Raw genomic sequence first — 19,348 nt, 5'->3', positions numbered from 1 at the left:
TTCTTTCATTTGGTGATGTAACTTTTTCACCAATGCTTTGTCTTATAGTTGATCCCTCTTACGTAACTTCGTTTTAATCATAATCCCATGGCTATTCTCTATTGAATATATTAACTTCTTTACATCCTCCCCCCTCGACCACTCCCCATCCCAAAGTCTCAAGGTAAAATATTGAACTGCAAGCAGATGTTATCATGATATTCGACAGATAATGAAATAATGACTCAAAGAACCTGTTATTCCAAATAATTTATTCGATTCATTCAAATCACTGATCATTATGTGTATAAATATAAATATCAAAATTAACTATATAAATAACTTTTTTTTTTTAAACATTTGTAAGCTTTTAATTAAATAATGTCTTCTTTGCTAAAATTTTCCACTGGCTTTGGAGTAGAAAAATCTGAAGTAAATGCTACGTTCATTTATATTTCCTTCTCATTTGCGTCTTAAATGTTTTTAGGAAGCTGTGCTTCTCGGCTAGTCTTCAAGATAGCTGTGGACTAAAACTGTGGACTGGATTCTAAATTTTAAAAGTTCTTGATTATTATGTTTATACAATGTTAAATCGCATTGTACATAGATGGTCTTTTCCAAATGAACTGTACAGATTTCCATTGAAGAAAGCGCATATTTTCGTCGGTTTCTGTTTTCTTACTTCTTCTTATAGTTCTTATTTAATTTCCATGCGAAGCAAAAATGTTAGAGTTATAGCTATCAATGGAGTCATGTGTCTGTACCATCCCACCAGTTGTTCTTGGAACACTTGAAGCTTTCAGTTAAAGCTTGTATAACTTGCTTGGTTTAGAAACTTCATTTCCTGACGTCACGGTGTTTCACCCTTGGCTTTGACATGGAAGAAATGTCTTCGACATCTTTTAAGCTTTCAGCGGTCTCCGCGACTTCTGTGATGTCTGGAATGTCTCTGTAAAGGAAACAAAGTTCCAGTTTAGATATCAATCAGGTTCAAGTGGCTAGTATAGTGGATACATCATGTTCTACAGTCTGAAGATGTGGATTCGAGTTCCACATATAACAGGAATTACACTAATCATTTTCTGTTCAATTTATAATTTTCAAGTATAAAATACATACAATTATTCAAAAAGTTCACAAGTTCGCAATTTGAACTCGTTAGTGAATTTTATACGAAAAAAGAAAATAAGCTGAATATCTTCATCTGCATTTTGAAGTTCCGTATTTTTGACCAGACTGAACAAAATAAACCAGACTTTTCTAATGTGATAGTAAAATAACAACTTAATGTTGTAAACCATATTTACCTTTCTTTCAAACTTTTTCAGCCAGCGCTTAAAGTATATCACTTTTTTCTCGAAAGCTGCCTTTGATTCCAGCTCTTTTTCAAGTCGTTGTTTCATACGTTTCATCTTCTGTAAATATCGTATATTGTTTGCTTTCCTTCCCTGATCTCGTTTTGCTGTTAGTGATGTGATGTAAGCTTCACTGTTATTCAGAATGGCTAGGATTAAGATCACACTCCAAAAAGCAGTTATGAGGCTGAATACTCCCTTTGCTAGATCGCGTAAGACCGCTGGAAAAAGATATTGGGGCGCGCTTCGATAACTTGGAATCGAGGCTATCCCTGTATACGAACTCATCTCTCTGTGACAGATATAAGAGGTTTTTAGTATTAGTTGCTGTTAAGAAAGCTTTTTGATCGTTTCAACGACTTATGGAGGTAAATAATACTAACAAGAAAAGGCAAAGAAGCCGAGGAAAGCAATGTGCAGCAGCAGCTTGCAATAGCTTTGAATACTTGAACGATGGAAGCCGTTCAAACATTCGGTTTTTCCAGTTCCCAGCGAAGGTATCTTTGCGAACTCGCTGGTGCAACTTGATCAAGAGGCAGCATGGGAGAGATGGATTTTATGTTAAGCCATCTACAGTGGTCTGCGATAAACATTTTCAGCAAGAAGACATTTACAAACCTCCAGGAGGAACGCGACATAGGTTACGGCCAGGTACGTGAGCTAAGTGATTATCGATCAAGCTGGATTTACTTTGTTTGATTGTTTCATTCAAAATGCTTACTGCATGCATGGAGCCTATGTAATGGCTTATAACATGTTCTTTCAGTCAAATGATAAGTAAAAAGTCAGATACATTAAATTCTACTTTCCTTGTGCCCATTATAGACTAGCTCGAACCTAGTAGCTTACTCAAAACTCGTTTCACTGTTTAAAATTACCTATTTATCACTATCGTTTCACTGTTGTTGCAGGTGCAGAGCCATCGATTTTCGAGTGGTCACCTCAACCCAAGAAAAAGACAAGAAGAGTTTTGACAAGAAGAGTGTTAAAAAGTAAAGAAAATGTGTCACCAAAGCCTCAAGAACAAAGCGTTTACATTGACATTGAAGAGAAAAAGGACCTTGAAGAGAGCCCCAGTGAACCTGCAGTAAATGTATGCGAGACTGACGAAACTGATATGCCTCAGGTAGTTACATACAAACTATTATGAATGTTTTTTTTCTTTTGCCCAAAAAATATACCCTTGGTATTATGGGTTTACCTTGCGAGTATAAAACTAATAAGTCTCATTTTATGTTGCACTGATAGCAGCACAGAATGCCATCCAAGTGCTCAAATATAAATGTTTGTAAAACTTATAAATGTGTTGTGCTGTTTTAAATAACTACCCATAATGTTATTGTTGTTCATTGCTATATTTATTATTATATATTTATGAGAGTAAACTTGACAAAAAACTTTCTTGTTGTATTGCAGGTACAAGAAAAATCCACACAGACTGACTGGTCATTTGATTTTCCATCATCTTCAAAGAATAATGACCATGATTATGCCTTCACCTTTACTCAAACACCTAAGTACCCTTGCGAATACCAACAGACTATGCAGGAAAGGCTAGAAGTCAAGTCAGAGATGTTGAACAGTCTTAGGGTTAAAGTGGGAAATTTACAGAAAGAACTTGATGACTACAAAGAAAGGGAATTCAGCCTTCAGAAATTTAAAGATGATGACTCTGCCATTCAGTTTTACACTGGATTCCCCAACTATGATACACTTGTGCACTTTTTTAATTACATTGAACCAAAACTTGAAAAAATGCAGTATTGGGGCAGTGGTGATGTAAAAGATTCCCAGACATATCAAGAACAAGGCAAAAAGAAACCAGGTCCCAAAAGGAACATAACATTTATAAATGAGTTTTTTATGGTATTAGTTAGACTTAAAGTTGGTCTTTTTGTCAGGGATTTAGCTGATAGGTTTAACATCTCTATGGGTCATTTTTCCAAGATTTTTTGTACCTGGATAAATTTTTTATATTTTGAATTAGACCAGTTATTTCCATTTCCTTCTCAAAGTGCAGTGAGAAGAAATATGCCAGAGCAGTTTGCTCTGTATCCAACAACAAGGGTAATAATTGATTGTACAGAGATATTTGTGGAGGTTCCCTCTTCTATGACAGCGCAATCATTAACATGGTCGAATTACAAACACCACAACACTTTTAAAGCTTTAATTGGTATTTCTCCAAATGGTCAAGTAACCTTTGTTTCTAAACTGTGGGGTGGAAGGGTTTCAGATAAGTTTATAACTCAGCAATCAGGCTTAATCCAATTTCTTAATACTGGGGATAATGTCATGGCTGACAGGGGGTTTGATATTGGAGACATCTTACCTCAGGGAGTACATTTAAACATTCCTCCTTACAAAGGTAGTAGAAATCAGCTTACTGCTGAAGAAGTTCAAGAGACAGTGCATATTGCATCTGTACGCATTCATGTGGAGCGAGCAATAGGGAGAATAAAGGGATATCATATTCTTGATGGGACCCTGCCTTTAAGTCTATCTCATGTAGCTAATCAGATATTTACTGTTTGCTCCTATCTAACTAATTTTTTGCCACCTTTACTCCCACCAAAATGTATCTGATAAATAATGAGATTATTATTAAGATAATTACAAAAGTATTTTTCTACTATAAAAGTCTTCGAATGACTATTTAGCTATCAAGTAACCAAGAACTTTTTGTACATTTCATACAAATCATGTATGTAAGATTTAGTAATAAAAATACAGTGACTTGTTTTGTCCAAAAACGTTTTTCTTAAAAACAAACCATATGTTGATAAAAATTTGTGCAAAATTGTTAATAGCCTGCAGTCAGTATACCCACAAAATACATGTACATGTAACTACTGACTGCACTTTAACTATATTTTACAAGGCTAAACACTTCTTTTGGCCTTTTGTGTCTTCTTGAAACTTTTCCAACCACCATGCTTATAAAGTGGGATGCCATGCTGAACTCTTCTTGTAAACACTTCGGGGAGAAATGCCCTTCGATAGAAGTATTCGATCCTTGGTAGAACAAAACTAAACCACCACTGTCTATCAAAGTATACTCTTTCAATGTTCAAGTTTGCTGGACCAAACCAAACTACAAAATCAATCCATTGTAGCTCACAGACAAACATTTGTCCCTGGACTTGATAGTAGTATTGATGACCATGTTTTAGTTTAGGAACTTGACCGTCTCGTATTGATAAACAGAAGTTTTTGTCCTGGCATGCTTCTTCAACAGACATTCCTTTCTTCGAAAAAGGACATTTCACTTCTAATCCACCCTGCTTCTGCCCATTAGCATTCTGGTCGAAAACCATTCTGTCAAGGCTTGCCCCATATCCTGGCCTGACTTTTGAAATAATTGTTCCTACTTCCCAGACTTTCAAATTTGCATTCCCCTCTCTAGCTTTCACTGCAATGTAGTCTTCAACTGCAACAGATTCATGCAACTGTCCATATTCAAGTGCTGGAACAGGCTTTCTGACATCAGGGATATACATCATCCTCTTTAGCAGCTTATCAGGTTCTGACGTCCTGACTGCTGCAGATTTGAAATTTGAAGCAGTCAGTTTAATCCTCTTTAATTCCCGCCAAGATGCATTTGCACTCTGTCCTCTTGTCATCCTCTCAATTGTTTCTATTTCATTGTCATCAGCTTTCTCAGTATAAATGTCAATCATTGACTTAAAATTCATAGTTGAAATGTCATAAAAATCATTGAATGGCAACTCAATATCTTGTTCTATTTCAATATCTGGTGCACTTTCAGGAACTGACTCACAAACATTGTCAATAATCAAATTCTCATCATCAACTTGCAGAGGCTTGATATCATGAAACAAGAAAAATGAAGAGCTTTGCATAGATTGAGCAAGATTGGAACACAGTGTTTCAAGTCTTCCTGTGTTTATTTGTCTGTCATCTGGAGCCCTTGGATCATACAGGCTGTTTTTTGCTTTTTTTCTTGCTTCTTTTCCAAAGCTATACTTTGTAATTACGATGTCATCCACTGGCTTAGGCTGTATCCGAACATTTCGAGGTACATTCCAACTACATAGCCTTGATGTGCATGACACTGGCTCACAGCTTTCCTTCAAACCTCTATGGGAGAAGTCTTCCATGGCAAATAAGACCCCACCAACATGATTACAATGGCCACGACCATGTACACCCCTCCCTGCTGGGCACATACAAGCAGCTTTTAAAACATCTCCAAGATGAGTGAAAGAGATAATGGCCTTGTATTTCTCTTGCTTCATGGAAGCCAACACTTCTGCTTCGACATACGTAACTCTCGTAGAACAACCGACTCGAATGTCTTTGATATGTCCCTCTTTAAAAAACTGATACGCTTTGAGTTTTTTGTAAGCTGATGTCTGAATAGATGTGTGGTTATACTTGGATGTCTTGGTTACAAGGTAATCGTAAAGCTGCACAAGGTTAAACGTGGGTAGGTTTCGTAAGTCCTTGCTCCACTGGCAGTGTGAACATTCACGCGATAGCTTTTCGTAGGTTGTTTCTTCGTTGCTTTTAGTGTTTGATACGATATTTACTAATGCTTGCTCTCTGGCTTGCGGTTTTACATAATGATCCTTGGTCTCAGCATCTCCTTGTAATCTTAAATCTTTCCTTTGGAAAGTTGTGTGACATCGAATCACAAGGTCAGACTTGTTTCCACTCGACGTCTGATTTTCACGACGTAAAATCTCGCGTAATTCCTTGACAGTAAACTTTTTTAGCTCATCAAGCGATGGAATGGTTTCCATTGAATTAGTTCACTTAAAAATTTCAAATAAAATCACCGTATTACTGACTTTTGCTACTACTTGGAATAAAAAACACACTCGTTGATAAGGGATTGTTGTTGTTGTCACGCCAGCAATACAGGGATAGCCTCGTTTTCGCGTTAGAAGCGAACACGCGGCTTAGAGTCCAGCGGTCGCTAACCGAGAACTCGAAACTGGAGTATTTGTCCATGTTGAGATTCTCAATGTCAAATCCTTCACGAGGTGTTTGTTGCAACGACGTATGGTCAATCTGAGTCTATTAGTTTTTCAAGTGAGCTATTTGTATGATTTATATCCTCCCACCTGAAAACACTCGCAGCGTCTTTTGAATTGAAATTATGCACTTGACAATAAAAGTAATTGCAGGCATACTTGGTCATCGATGATTTAGCAGGAACGCATGGAATGCTCATTGATGCATCATCAGGCACTATAAATATACCTTAGTTTATCACGACAACACAAGACTAACGCAATAGGTTTTTCCGGCATTTTCTATTCATACATTCTTGTAAGTCTGCAACAGCGCGGCCTAAGATGTAGCGGATGTGGAATTCAGCTACGATTAAAACAGACATGCATCTTCTACGAAACCGGATCTTTTATACACTTTGACAAAGTCACACGAGTTGTTTAAAAATATACGGTAAGAACGGATGTAAAAGGCCCCTGACCTTTTAGAATAGACAAAAGCACAGCAAAGTATTCGTAGAATGAATTCATTTATTACATCATTCTGTTATAAGCTAAACTGCATACTTGATTCCATCATATTCCGCTACACAACTTCCCCTGAAGAGGACTGAACAAAGTTTTGATCGGGGAAAATTTGCTTTACTCGTTTCCATCCAGAGAAACAGTTTATTCAACATTATCATTTATAGAAGGTCGTTACTACTGAGGAGTAAATTACAGAAAGACCAAAATAACTCATTCTTATGACACAGCAAGGTCACTACACTTTTGAAGGTATTAAAATACCTTGCTTACATGAGCTGCTCGACGTGATAGCCTACCGACGAGAACTAGCCTTGCTAATAGTATCTCTACGCAATGCTTATAGTGTAACCTGTGAAAAAGAGCGGTGTTTGCAGGATGTATGTCATTATCCAAGTCCATACCTTATATTAATATTTGCGATGAAAGCATTTTCTTTAAAAGCAACCATCGATCCATATCTTGATAACTGATCTAATCTTTAATTACTAAAAGCGGATAGTAAATGAGTAAAGTACTTAATCTAGGTTAATTTATAAATGTCATTACTTGTTAAAAGCCCCTTACCTAATAACCTGATTATGAAATATCACACGCGGTCCAAAAAAGACAGGAAATAAATTACTTAGTATTGACCATTTGAGCACGATGGAAAAAAAATTGTTGTTTTTTTAGTAAGTATACAATTTTGCGGTCTCCCTGTCTGCCCGTGGGGTAACATAGCTCAAATATAGCTATTGATATATAGATTAAGCAATTTGGAATTTAAGTAACCCACGCCTCATTGCTGCAATGCGTACGTAATTCCATCAGTATCACCATTTTTGTACAAATCTGTTACAAAATCTGGAATTATAGCCTGAAGGATACCGGGTAATTAACGCGAAAACTTTATACAATGTCTGGTATTTTGAAGAGCATTGTAACTAAAACAACCTGAAAGGTGAAGAGGAAAAGGTATGACCGGAAAAGAACGAAAACCTTGCTATTTTGTTTTTTACTGCCTTATGTTTGGCTTTTTCAGTTTATACACATGCGCTGATGTGATACCATACCTCTATGACAATCTCACAATAATAAATAAATAATTAAATTCGATCGTTCGATGTAGCTAGTTGATATTTCGTTGTGACTTCAGCCGAAACAAACTGAAATACATGTATAAAAGCAGAAGATATTCAAGGAAAAATGATCGACTTTTATCAACAAATTAATCTTTTTAAAAATATTTTCTTTTGCATAGAAAAAAATTAACAATCTAAGCAAGAGAAGGGGAAAAAGGTTTTAACACTCAAAATTAATTAAACTGACTAAATCAATTGAGACAAATAAAAGCATGGTAAAACCAAGGTTTGAAACAAAGACACAAGATGTCATTAGAATTCACTTTTTTTATATATTTTAAGTAACCCAACTTACTGCTCGAATTGAGTGGAAAATCAATTCAGTAGTTATTATGCTATTACGTGGGCTGAGTTCACACTACACATCTGAGTGACTGTTACCATTATTATCCATCAATTTGTTAATTCATGATGTTTTCTTCTGTGATAATACATTTTTATTCTCACGCGGAATCACTGATTGATCTAGGTTTGTCACAGTGGCCGAGGGACCCCGGCACTCGAGATATTCCCGAAGCCCCACTGTAGCAATAATTTGTTTTTGTTTGGTTGCTGCTATTTCAAACGTATGATAAAGCTTGTTAATTATACCACTGACGGAAATGGGTCTGCAGATGCAACAGCTGGGGCGATCACAGACATGCGGTGAAGCAGTGGAGATTTTGTAAGACGACGACACCAGTTTGTACAAAAAAGAATAATGGAAAAAAATCACTTGGGGTTCCTAACGACCAAAAAGTGTCCCAAATCTTCCCTAATTCTATATGCTTACCAGTAAGAATCTAATAATAATAATAATAATAATAATAATAATAATAATAATAATAATAATAATAATAATAATAATAATAATAACACTACTAAATAACTTTATTAACAATAATAATTAACTAATAATTCATTATAATATGAGACGTGATAAGAATATTGCTATAATTATAAAACAAAAAAAAAAAAAAAAAAAAAAAAAAAAAAAAAAAAGAGAGATTATGAATATAAAATAACAAATATATATAATATTTACTTATTTATCTATGAAAACATATTTGTAAAATAAATTAATAGCTCAAAACACGAGTCCAGCTCTTCACACTGATATAATACTATATTAAAACTATACATTTATTATTAAAATCTAAATTATTTCTAAATTTCCGCTACATTGGCGTTAAGGTTAAAGTCATTCAAGAATTCATTGTCCTTAAAAAAAGGGGTTCTTGTCCCCCTGACACACATGTGTACTGACTTAATCATTTCAAAAGATAATCGAGTTCTAATCCATGTTATAGTACTTGCATGACGTGTCCCCTAATAATAATGATAATGATAATGATAATGATAATGATGATGATAATGATGATGATAATGATAATGATAATGATGATGATAATGATGATGATAATGATGATGATAATGATGATGATAATGATGATGATAATGATAATGATAATGATGATGATAATGATGATGATAATGATGATGATAATGATAATAATATGATAATGATGATGATAATGATGATGATAATGATGATGATAATGATGATGATAATGATGATGATAATGATGATGATAATGATGATGATAATGATGATGATAATGATGATGATAATGATGATGATAATGATGATGATAATGATGATGATAATGATGATGATGATAATGATGATGATGATGATGATGATGATGATGATAATGATGATGATAATGATGATGATGATGATGATGATAATAATAATAAATATCTTTATTGGGTAAAAAATTAAAAAGACAAATTTGTGAGTTGGATGGGATCCATGCCGTTTTTATGATAGTTTAACTGTTTGAAGTTAACTAAATTTACCTTATTTTCTTAGCCAATATTAGCTCTCAAAAATATTGGTTTTGGTATATGATAGCATTTAGAAATATAATTTTTCTTAAATTTGGAATTTTTGTGCGCTCTATAAAGCCCTCAAATCGCAAATTAATGGTTGGGCTTTTGGTGGCTTTTATAGGCTAATTTTACGACCTACGATGATATATAATCATAGCCTCAAACACTATACTGATTAGGTTTGCTCAAGTAAATTTAAATAGTTCAACGAGCTTAATATCACTTGCAGAGATCCCATCTACAGCATATACTATAAAGGCTACTGCTTGCCACTCTACTTTACTAACACCACTTTTTGTCACCTGGCAGGGAATCGCATACTAGTTGTATCTTAATCCAAAATTGAGCAAACAAAAGCGATTCAGTGACTTACCATATTGTTGTATATATATTATTTAACCACAGAAGTGGTGTGTCTACAAAAGGCGGACGCCTTGGTTAAATTCCTTCCCCTTTCTGTCACAGGCTCAAAACATTTAGAAAGCTATGATATCGTTTACTTTAAAACTATGAACGCTGGACCGCTATCAGTTTTATTTTTCAAATATCGGCCTTAACCTAATTCTGCTACGAACGAAATCTGTTTGCATTATTGAGGAAGCGACTCTTACCCATATAGGAAAAGGTAGAAGTCAGACATGTAGAATTCCACGAAAACGTCTTCATCTGAACCAGTGCCTGAAGGTTATATCATTGGAACTTGAAATCTTGATTTTTAGCCGTGTAAAAAAACCCAAAGCTACCAAATATGCTGCATAATTACTGCCTCCAGCAATTGCAGTCTGGTGTGGTATATGATTCAAGTTTTATATCCGGCTATCAATTAGAAATAAGGATAAGTGAGATTCCAGAAATACCATCTTATAACTGTATTAAGTGGTTCCTGCGCCGCGGTTCAGCGCACGACAAACCAAGTCATTATTTCTTGAGAGGATCGAGGAGGAGGAGAGGGGAGGTTAGTGTTGTTATTTTTTCATACATGCATGCATAACACACTGTTGTCCTTATATGGAGGTAATATATTTAAAATTTAGTAGTAACGTTTCGGCTAAATGGTTTGCGGTCAGCAGGACGTTCATTCCAAGGCGGCCTTGTCATGTCACAACAGATCATAAAAATCGTTATTTGAGGCTTAATTAGAGTGCCTATAAAGCCACAGTATTACAAATAAATGCTATTAAAAAGAACAAATATTATTTCTGAGTGCTCAGAAACTGATTGCACTGAAATTAAGGTCTAATGCACAGGGATGAAGGCCGCGGACTCAAAGAAATCAGCGAGCGCAAAACCATAAAGTTCCCGGATCCATTAATAGCGGAGTTCCCGCGCGGGCCCAAGGCCCGCGCGAGCGGAGCCCCATACTTAAGAAAAAATGGTAAACCATCGAGTTGATTTTTCATGGTTTGGCTGACGTCACTTCCGTCCGTACGTCCGTCCGTCCGTCCGTCCGTCCGGGCGTGTACACAACACAGGAATCCCGCTTGATATCAAAGCAAGACTACTCACAAATGCTGCTCTCAAATGCACAGAAAAAATCGCTTTAGGACAAGTTATAGACCAAAAACAATTAAAAAAAACACTTTCATGTAGTCAAAGATAGATCAAGAAGTGTTCTTCAAGAATTCAGGTGTGTGTTTTTTAGCAAACAATCGTATATATATATATATATATTTTTTTTTTGACAAGCATTTTTCGACGAATCGACAAATCAAAGACTTTCTCTCAAAACTTATTACTACAAATATTCGTCCTTTATTTAGCTTTGCAAATCTTTAACAATTCGGTTGTTTTTAACTAGCTATCGTATGTATTTCGTTCAAGAAAAAGCTTTGTTCGCCTCCTATCGCGGGGTCCAGTCGGCAAAACAAAGAAGACTTTTAGATATCTTTCTGCAGATAATTTATTTAATCATTAAATGAAATATAAATTTTTACCAAATGTTCAACTGTTTATTAAGCTGTTCGAGCAAGTATGATTATAAAAATGAGCTTAAATTTGTGTTGTTGAAAGATGTTATTGTATAAAGACCTACTAAACTTTTACTCTAAAAAGCTAAAAAATATTCAAAAATATTTACAAACGCCAATTTACTGCCAAAGAAATGAGTCATTTTGTATTTTGCTTGCCCTTTGCATTATTTTTTATTTTGTCTCAGTTGTTCTTGTCAACTGTTTAAATGAATGTAAGCTCTGTTTTTGGAAAACTGTAAAAGACCTTTTAAGCCGGTAAACCTCATTTTTTGCTCACCTTAACTACTAGTTTACAAGTCTATTTTTTGGTCTTGATTTGTCCTAAATCTCCAGATTTTCGTTTTCAATGAAAGACATCCGAGGTGAATTTCACTAAACTTGATATTGCTATTGGATTATCTGTAGTTAGCTTTCGTTTTTCTTTAAGTAAAAGAGATTCATAGCCTAAAACTGTAGGCCTTGGAAAACTTTTTGTCGAAGAATCTTCCAAGAACAAAACTAGCCCCTGGGGGTGGTGGTAAGTTGTGCACAAAAGTCCTAAGTGGGAGAGTATACTCGCGCAAAAAAACAAAAAAACAAAAAACGATGTAGTGCATTTCGATTCGATTTCACTGCATGGTTTTTATTATGGGAGAAATTATCATCATTTCGAATAAAAAATAATTGAAGATTTTTTCGCCGATCTTATTTTCACCTTTCAGTTTCATTCAAATTGTTCTCCCTGTGACTTCCGTATCGGGAGCTCCGCTTTTAGGCAGTGCCTACATATATATATTACTTACTCTGCTAATCCCTTGCTGTCACCATTGGCCCAGTGGCGCATTGTCACCATCGGTTGGGTTTGGTCCAGTGTTTCCATTGGCCTAGTGTCACCGTTTGTCCAGTGTTACTATTGACCCAGTGTCAATATATTGGCCCAGTGGCGAGGCCCTTGTTACATTGGCGCATCGCACCATTTGATCATCAGGGATGGACATGTTATTTGTCGGAAAGAAAGAGAGGTGGCTAGGACGAGAAAGAATTGCCATACGGTTTAGGGCATTCGTAAATGGGGTCTTCTGCCCTTTTTAATCAACATATTTGACAACAATATACTATATAAGAGACTCTTAAAAATTCTAAGATAAATTCTATACACCATTGTCACTGTCACTTCATAGGTTCAAAGGATAACAAAAAAAAGTGCTATAAAGGTGTTTTGAAAAAGGTAGTCGCGATACCAGTCCCAGTGATCTGTCCTCACTCCCGTTAAGGATCTTAAGGTCCCTACTTATTATGTATACCTAATTCAAAAAACGCTGTCATCGCAAAATGCGATGTGGTCATTCCGACATGGGAATGGTTTCGTGTAAAGTGCCTATAACCTTTATTCTCGACTTTCACATCCCCATAATGCCTTGCGTTTTTGCGGGGTAACCAATCAAAAAACTGTCCCAAATTGAAAGGTTTCTTAATCGAATTTATACTATACCTGCTCTTATCTGTACAATACTGATTATCAGTTTATTCCAAATTATTTTTGCGTGTACAGATCATCAAGAGTTTTGGTCTTACAGAAAATGTATTGACTTACGAAAAAATGTTTAAAATTTACCTTAAACGTCTTCAAGCTTCTATCTTTTTCTGTTAAATATTCTCGGCGATATAATGCCCTAAAGTACGCAGCTTTGCCACGCCCCATCGATTTGGACGGGATAAAGGGAAACTGGGACCGAGCAGAGTCTTGCTGAGTGGTGACGTAACAACAAGAACGAATGTTTTGATAAGCAAAGATCGATTCTTACTAGTTCTTCGGTCAGAATATGAAAAAATGCCGACTAGATGTGTTGTTGCTGGGTGCTCAAACACCCCAGAATATTCCTGTTCGGGATATCCATGAACGGCTTCGTCTAATTCTTCGTCCTCGAGGTCGTAAATACTCTCATTCTCGTCGCTTGAATCAAAGTATTCATCAGCATTAACAATGGATTCCATCTCACAGCCTTTCTTTGACAGCTGGTTAATTTCAAAGATACAAAGAGGCAAATAAAGCGACTAAAACAGGTAAAACGAGAACACGAACAAGAAGCAGAAACACGTCATCTATTCTTGAATCTTGGAATGACCTATTGCTTTTCGCCCATCGCCCATCGCCTATTGCCTATCGCGTTAGACGATGACAGCGTTTTTTGCACATTAGCGTAAAAGCTTTACTCACTGAGCATGCGCTCTCTCTCGCAAGATTCTGGCTTGAGGTCAGTTAAGGTTTCTAAGAGCCTTCGCCGGAGTAGGATCAGGGTACACACACACACACACACAAAAAAAAAAAAAAAAAAAAAAAAAAAAATTGAGAGGGATTGTCTTATGAGTATGTAGGAGCCTTCCGCTCAATCCAGAACTAGATGTAAGCATATAGATAAGCACTGACCATGTATGCATTGGCTTATAACATAGTCAAAGCTAAGTGCTGAATGTAAGCTTTCTTTTTTCATGCAGATCTTGAATTGAAAGTTTCTCCTCAGCTTGCGTTAGCGATGGAAAGCAAGGTGGAATAATTTAAAAATTTTATTCATCATTGTCAGATGTGAAAGGGGCTAGCTGGAATGCTTGCACGTTTGAAGCCAACGAAGAAATGAACCGCATTAAATTTTAGAAATGCTTTGAATTCTGAAAGGTAGTTTTACGTTCTGAAAAATAAACGGTTAAAAACGGACGTCAACTCCAGTGCAAGCGAGTTTACATTGACTCACTTGCATTCCATACATTTAAAACAAAATTTCAAATAATAACCAGCCAATCATTGGGTGAGTAATGTCGTGTCCATGTCATTATTTTGTTTTAAAAAGGCTTATGATTCTCTATCTATAGCAACGACCGGACCGGCGCCATGTAAGGCCAAAATTTGTAACATGAGAGGCTTTAGCTTGAAACAGGTATCTGAATAAAGTTGAGAGAAGTGTGCCATGATTCAGTGAATCCAGAGTAAACTTTTAATTAAATCAAACAATCTGTTTAAGAACACGTGTTTAAAGAGGTGCCACCACTTAAAAAACAGAAAGTTCGGATTTTCCTTGGCATAGTAAATCAGTAAAGCCAATTTACTGGCTCCCAGCAGAAAGAACGAAATCAATTATGGCTTTTAGCTCAGAAATTCTTGACGGTCTGAGCTAAATTCAAGACTACACATCATTTTAAAATGCGTATTTCTTCTAAAATATATAGCTTTACTATCATGGAACACCTATACACATGAATGTTCATATAGCTAGTCTCCATTATATATAATTGCATCAATGATCTATATTAAACTCTAATGAGATATATCCACGACACCTCTATTAATCACATATACACTTATTTAAATAAAGTTTGTCACCAAAAAACCTAGAAAGCTGAGATCACTGAGGACCATGGGAAACTTTTAATATCAAACAAGTAAAGCTTTTGATACAATTTGCAGCTTGAGGATGCTCAGGAGAGGTGAGACTGTAACTGGTAAAGGATCTAAAATCCATCAACAGTTATTAAAGCGGTTGAAACATGTAAAATGTAACTACCCATAATCCTTGTTGGTCTCAGCTTTGTAGCTTTTCAGGCGAGTAACTTTATTGAAATAAGTGTATACATCAAAGTACACAACATTCTTGGTGTCTATCTTATGAAACAGGATGGCATAAGACTTAGTTTCTATAGAAGTAGATATGTTACCATGTCTTGAGGACTATATATACATTGGGTCGTGTAACGCAATCATCACATTTCGCTGTGAAGTTTGATCCCCTGGTAATTCAAGAGATGCATCGTTCTACATGCATGGTTTCTATGCATGGGCCTTTTCCTGTTTTTGAGATCCTTTGGGATTTTCCACCACTTAGGAATGAGTTAGCTTGACAACTACAACATGGTACATTATAATAAGCGTGCAGTATTTCCTATGCCATTAAGCCATCATTATAATGACAGGTTAGGTGTATTCCAAATTGCCAGCATTGAAAGTTGTCTTGAAGGATCAGATCGATGTCGTCTTAGTTATTACTTCTTAGCTTGTGATTTGAATGTGTTATCTATTTAGATTTTTCGTGTTGTGGTTGTTATCAAAGTTCCGTTTGTTATCGCGAGTAATGTTGTGTTTCTTGCAGCACGTCTGGGATCGGAGCCCGCCGTTCTCTGAAAAACAAAATTTAAAAAGGATATAAATGGGATATTCTTTTTCTGTTCAATTTCATTTTGCTGAGCTAGTCCATCAACCTTGGATGCACTTCTCATTTCAGAATACTTGTCGTTCTCTTGAGTGATTTGATCATTACCAGTTACGATATAGAATCGTATTTCCGAAGGAGACGACTATACATGATAATAGAGAAACACCAACGCCAAACATTAGAAGGTTATAAGACGTTTCCAGCTGAATTAAGACGGTTCTACTATTTTGTCTTCCATATAAGATCCAAGTCAACCAAAGATTTTTCGAAAGAGCTGCCGTCATCATCCTTATCACTACCCACTATCATCCTCACCACAATCATCATCATCGTCCTCATCACCATAATCATTATGATCTTAATTATTATTAATAATAAATACCAATATATTTCCTATGCATATATCATTGATCGCAAGATCTATTTGTTTAATTATTTGCATGGGATAAAATAAGATGCGTGAGACAAGTCAGAGGTTATGGAAACAACACCATGTAACGTCATTAAAAACGCATAAAGCTTGCTAACTTTCATTGTAATAATAGGTAATAATACCGTCATTTACAATTCTTGTTGTCAAACAATTTATTCGATATTTCATCAATCGATCATCAATCGACTAGACTAGATAGTCCATACATTACAAAGCTTCCTAAAGTTAGAGGAATCAGTAAATGTCCTAATGTTTGGTAAAAACAAATGTGTCGTAATAGATAATTTTATCCGGCACCGTAAGTATGAAAGTTAGTAGACTGACGTTTCGGACGTTAGTCCTTCGTCGGAGTCAATGTCAATGTTTAGTAACTTTAGTGACCTTTTGCTACTCTGTCAATCACAGAAATATTCGCAAAAATGTCGTTTCCATCACAATAATTGTGTTTAGGTTTTCCAGGACAGCTTTTGTCTTCAAAGATGATAGTGGATTTGCTAACCAGATTGTAGGTTTTGCCGTGTAATAATTGGCGTGGCGTGAGCTGTGTACTGTAAATAGGGATAATCCTATCAGCTTGGGAAGAGCTATTTAAACTGACCTGACAAGCAACATATATTCTCAGTAAATACTTCATGCAGATTCTATTCATGGGTTTGCCTATTTAGTGTGCGTGTTCAATAATCCACAAAGCCTCTTTGAAACAATCAACTGATTTCAATTGATGGCAATCCGATTTTATCGAGTGCGTCTTGTCAGAGAATATTTCGAAAATTGGCGTCTTTCATAGAAGATGGCGTCACTTAAAACAAACAGCTGCACCAAGCGAGTTATCGCTAGCCTGATCTTAATAACAATATTCAGTCAAGACTGATCTTCGTTCATTAAAGGTATTAATATCATCAGTTTGGTGCTAAATGACGTTCAGAATTAATGCCGAGCGTCGCTTATAAGGTGTTAAAGACTGTAATAATCTGTTCACTCTCTAATTAAACTGCTATTTTCTTTGCGAGATTCTCTATTATTATACGATTAAAGTGAAAATCATGATTTCTAAACAGGGCGATATTAATGCCTTGACTATACAATCATAGCTTCAGGTCTGCACTCCAGATGTAAACCTTATATGGTTTTGTGTGACATCGACTAAAGGGTTTAATGACGCTTACAAGTATGGATTTCCTTTCAAAGATATGGAATCCATTTCGAAGTTGCAAAGCTTATTAACCACTCGTGTCTGCCGCTTGTCTTATAAATAGATCAAGCCTATACAAACAACGTTAATCTCCTTTGGAACACCGATAACAGAGTCTTTCGTTTTATAGAATCAATGCTGTTACGTATGCATGCTAAAACACAAGCTATATGATTCGAGTGGTAAAACCTTACTTCTGAGTACACGCGAAATCCAGTTCTTGATCACTCTCCACTTTTTCTTTGAATTCTTTGCTTGAGTGGTACGTCGAATTGGCCTGGGTGCAATGACCATTGGTGCGGATTGCTTACTTTCTGGCTGGGGTTTCCGTATCATTCCTTTGCTCAAAATAACCACGACAGCGTCTCCATTAACAACCACGTAGCTAATTAAAAAGTGTAATATCAGAAATAGACTCGAGATGGTCGCGATACACAAGATCTTCATGGTGATAAAGGTAAGATTTTGGACGATAGCTGTCACGAACTGTTACTTGATCAGAACCGTACTGGTTAATAAAGGATTCTTAAACACTCCCCCTGTTACGGAAAGAAGGCATAAAGGTCATTTTCAAGTCTATGTACTGATGTACTGCAGGGTTTGAGTGTGTCATCTACCAGTCTTTCTTTTGTATCTCTGGCGTCCAGTCCGATCCATGTAATGATTTGAATGAGCGTTTCCGGTAGAAATTTTTTTGGGAAAGATCTTTATATGATAAATGTCATCTTCATCATCATCATTGTTGTTGTCTGAATTCAGCTGATGACTGACGTAAAGCAATGAACGAAATTCTATTAATAGCAGATGTACAATTGTCAATTTTATTGATAGAGATGTTGTTTGTTGGTGCCATCTTGTCACACCAAGAGCTGTTGTAGTTATTCTCTATGCTGCTCCACGAAACATGTGTGATTTTTGTGTTAAAGCATGCACGAAGACACTCTCAGACTAAATCTAATCAAAGTGTCTAGAAAAACAAAGAATTCGATAACCGACAGGACTGTCATGACATGGCCATGATGAGCACCTTTGTTGTTGATAGATGGGTTGACTTTCCTTCAAATCCATCATGATACTTTGAACCCGGACAAGAGTGAAATTGAGACTCAAGACAACATTTCCTTTCTTGATCTGATAATCCTTTGACGAAAGGTTCATAGGAAAATTACCGGAATTAGTTTGGTGCAAAACACTATAGACAAAAAGGGGAAAAATGTAAGAGAAAGCATGTGCTGCACAAAAATATTAATGCGGGAAATAATGTTCTTCTTAAACTTGTATACATATGCTGAACAAAAAAGAAGAAGGTTTTTCATCTTAGGTCTTTTGTGTTATGTTTTCAGTGATTTTTGTTGTGATTAAAAGATTTTAAAAAATATTAAAAATAAAAATAAAAAACAAAAACCAAAAAACAAACAAACAAACAAACAAACAAAAACAAAAAAAAACAAAAAAACAAAAAAAAAACAACAACAACAAAACAAAAACAAAAAAAAAAACACACAAAAAAAAAACAAAAACAAAAAACAAAAAAACAATTTACCAACCAACTCATCCGTTGGTGCTGGGTGGGTTGGCGTTGGAGGGTTGGTATTGGATAGTTGGTGTGTGGGTTGGTGTTGGTGATTTGTCGAAAGGTTGTTGCTGGGCATGATAGGTTGGTGTTAGTAAGTTGGTATTGTAGGGTTGGTGTTGGTGTTGGTAGGTTGGTGGTGGGTTGGTGATGGTGGGTTAG

At 35.8% G+C, this 19,348-nt stretch overlaps 3 protein-coding genes across 3 annotated transcripts; 1 reads left to right on the top strand and 2 right to left on the bottom strand.

Annotated features, from left to right (window-relative positions):
* Window positions 1-1,531: 1,531 nt before the first annotated feature.
* LOC148910529 (uncharacterized) lies at window positions 1,532-4,074 on the top strand. Its single transcript, XM_089031167.1, has 3 exons — window positions 1,532-1,985; window positions 2,246-2,460; window positions 2,751-4,074. The coding sequence occupies exons 1-3, from the start codon at window positions 1,697-1,699 to the stop codon at window positions 3,918-3,920; spliced, it is 1,674 nt and encodes a 557-aa protein (XP_088887293.1). The 5' UTR covers window positions 1,532-1,696; the 3' UTR covers window positions 3,921-4,074.
* On the bottom strand, window positions 3,489-6,450 carry LOC148910528 (uncharacterized). The gene has a single exon (XM_089031166.1). It carries the CDS (start codon window positions 6,098-6,100, stop codon window positions 4,217-4,219), a length of 1,884 nt encoding a protein of 627 aa, XP_088887292.1. The 5' UTR covers window positions 6,101-6,450; the 3' UTR covers window positions 3,489-4,216.
* Window positions 6,451-14,753: 8,303 nt separating this feature from the next.
* LOC148910527 (uncharacterized) lies at window positions 14,754-18,338 on the bottom strand. The gene is made up of 2 exons (XM_089031449.1): window positions 17,808-18,338; window positions 14,754-15,953 (listed from the first exon to the last, which is right to left on the bottom strand). Exons 1-2 carry the CDS (start codon window positions 18,058-18,060, stop codon window positions 15,847-15,849), a joined length of 360 nt encoding a protein of 119 aa, XP_088887575.1. The 5' UTR covers window positions 18,061-18,338; the 3' UTR covers window positions 14,754-15,846.
* Window positions 18,339-19,348: the final 1,010 nt, after the last annotated feature.

The sequence above is a fragment of the Actinia tenebrosa genome, unplaced genomic scaffold, assembly GCF_029948245.1.
Source record: "Actinia tenebrosa isolate PJP-AT-01 unplaced genomic scaffold, QUT_ActTen_1.0 PGA_scaffold16__25_contigs__length_10494907, whole genome shotgun sequence".
Lineage (NCBI taxonomy): Eukaryota > Metazoa > Cnidaria > Anthozoa > Actiniaria > Actiniidae > Actinia > Actinia tenebrosa.
The sequence above is the reverse complement of the archived record's forward strand: the minus strand, read 5'-3'. Positions and strand labels throughout refer to the sequence as shown.

What these genes read in the sequence shown, in the direction of transcription:
- LOC148910528 (XM_089031166.1), bottom strand. Translation starts at nt 6,100, where the DNA reads ATGGAAACCATTCCATCGCTTGATGAGCTAAAAAAGTTTACTGTCAAG.
- LOC148910529 (XM_089031167.1), top strand. Translation starts at nt 1,697, where the DNA reads ATGGAGGTAAATAATACTAACAAGAAAAGGCAAAGAAGCCGAGGAAAG. An exon ending in GCGACATAGGTTACGGCCAG is followed by an intron (nt 1,986 to 2,245) that starts GTACGTGAGCTA and finishes CTGTTGTTGCAG; the next exon opens with GTGCAGAGCCATCGATTTTC. An exon ending in ACGAAACTGATATGCCTCAG is followed by an intron (nt 2,461 to 2,750) that starts GTAGTTACATAC and finishes GTTGTATTGCAG; the next exon opens with GTACAAGAAAAATCCACACA.
- LOC148910527 (XM_089031449.1), bottom strand. Translation starts at nt 18,060, where the DNA reads ATGAAGATCTTGTGTATCGCGACCATCTCGAGTCTATTTCTGATATTA. An exon ending in GATTTCGCGTGTACTCAGAA is followed by an intron (nt 15,954 to 17,807) that starts GTAAGGTTTTAC and finishes TTTGTTTTTCAG; the next exon opens with AGAACGGCGGGCTCCGATCC.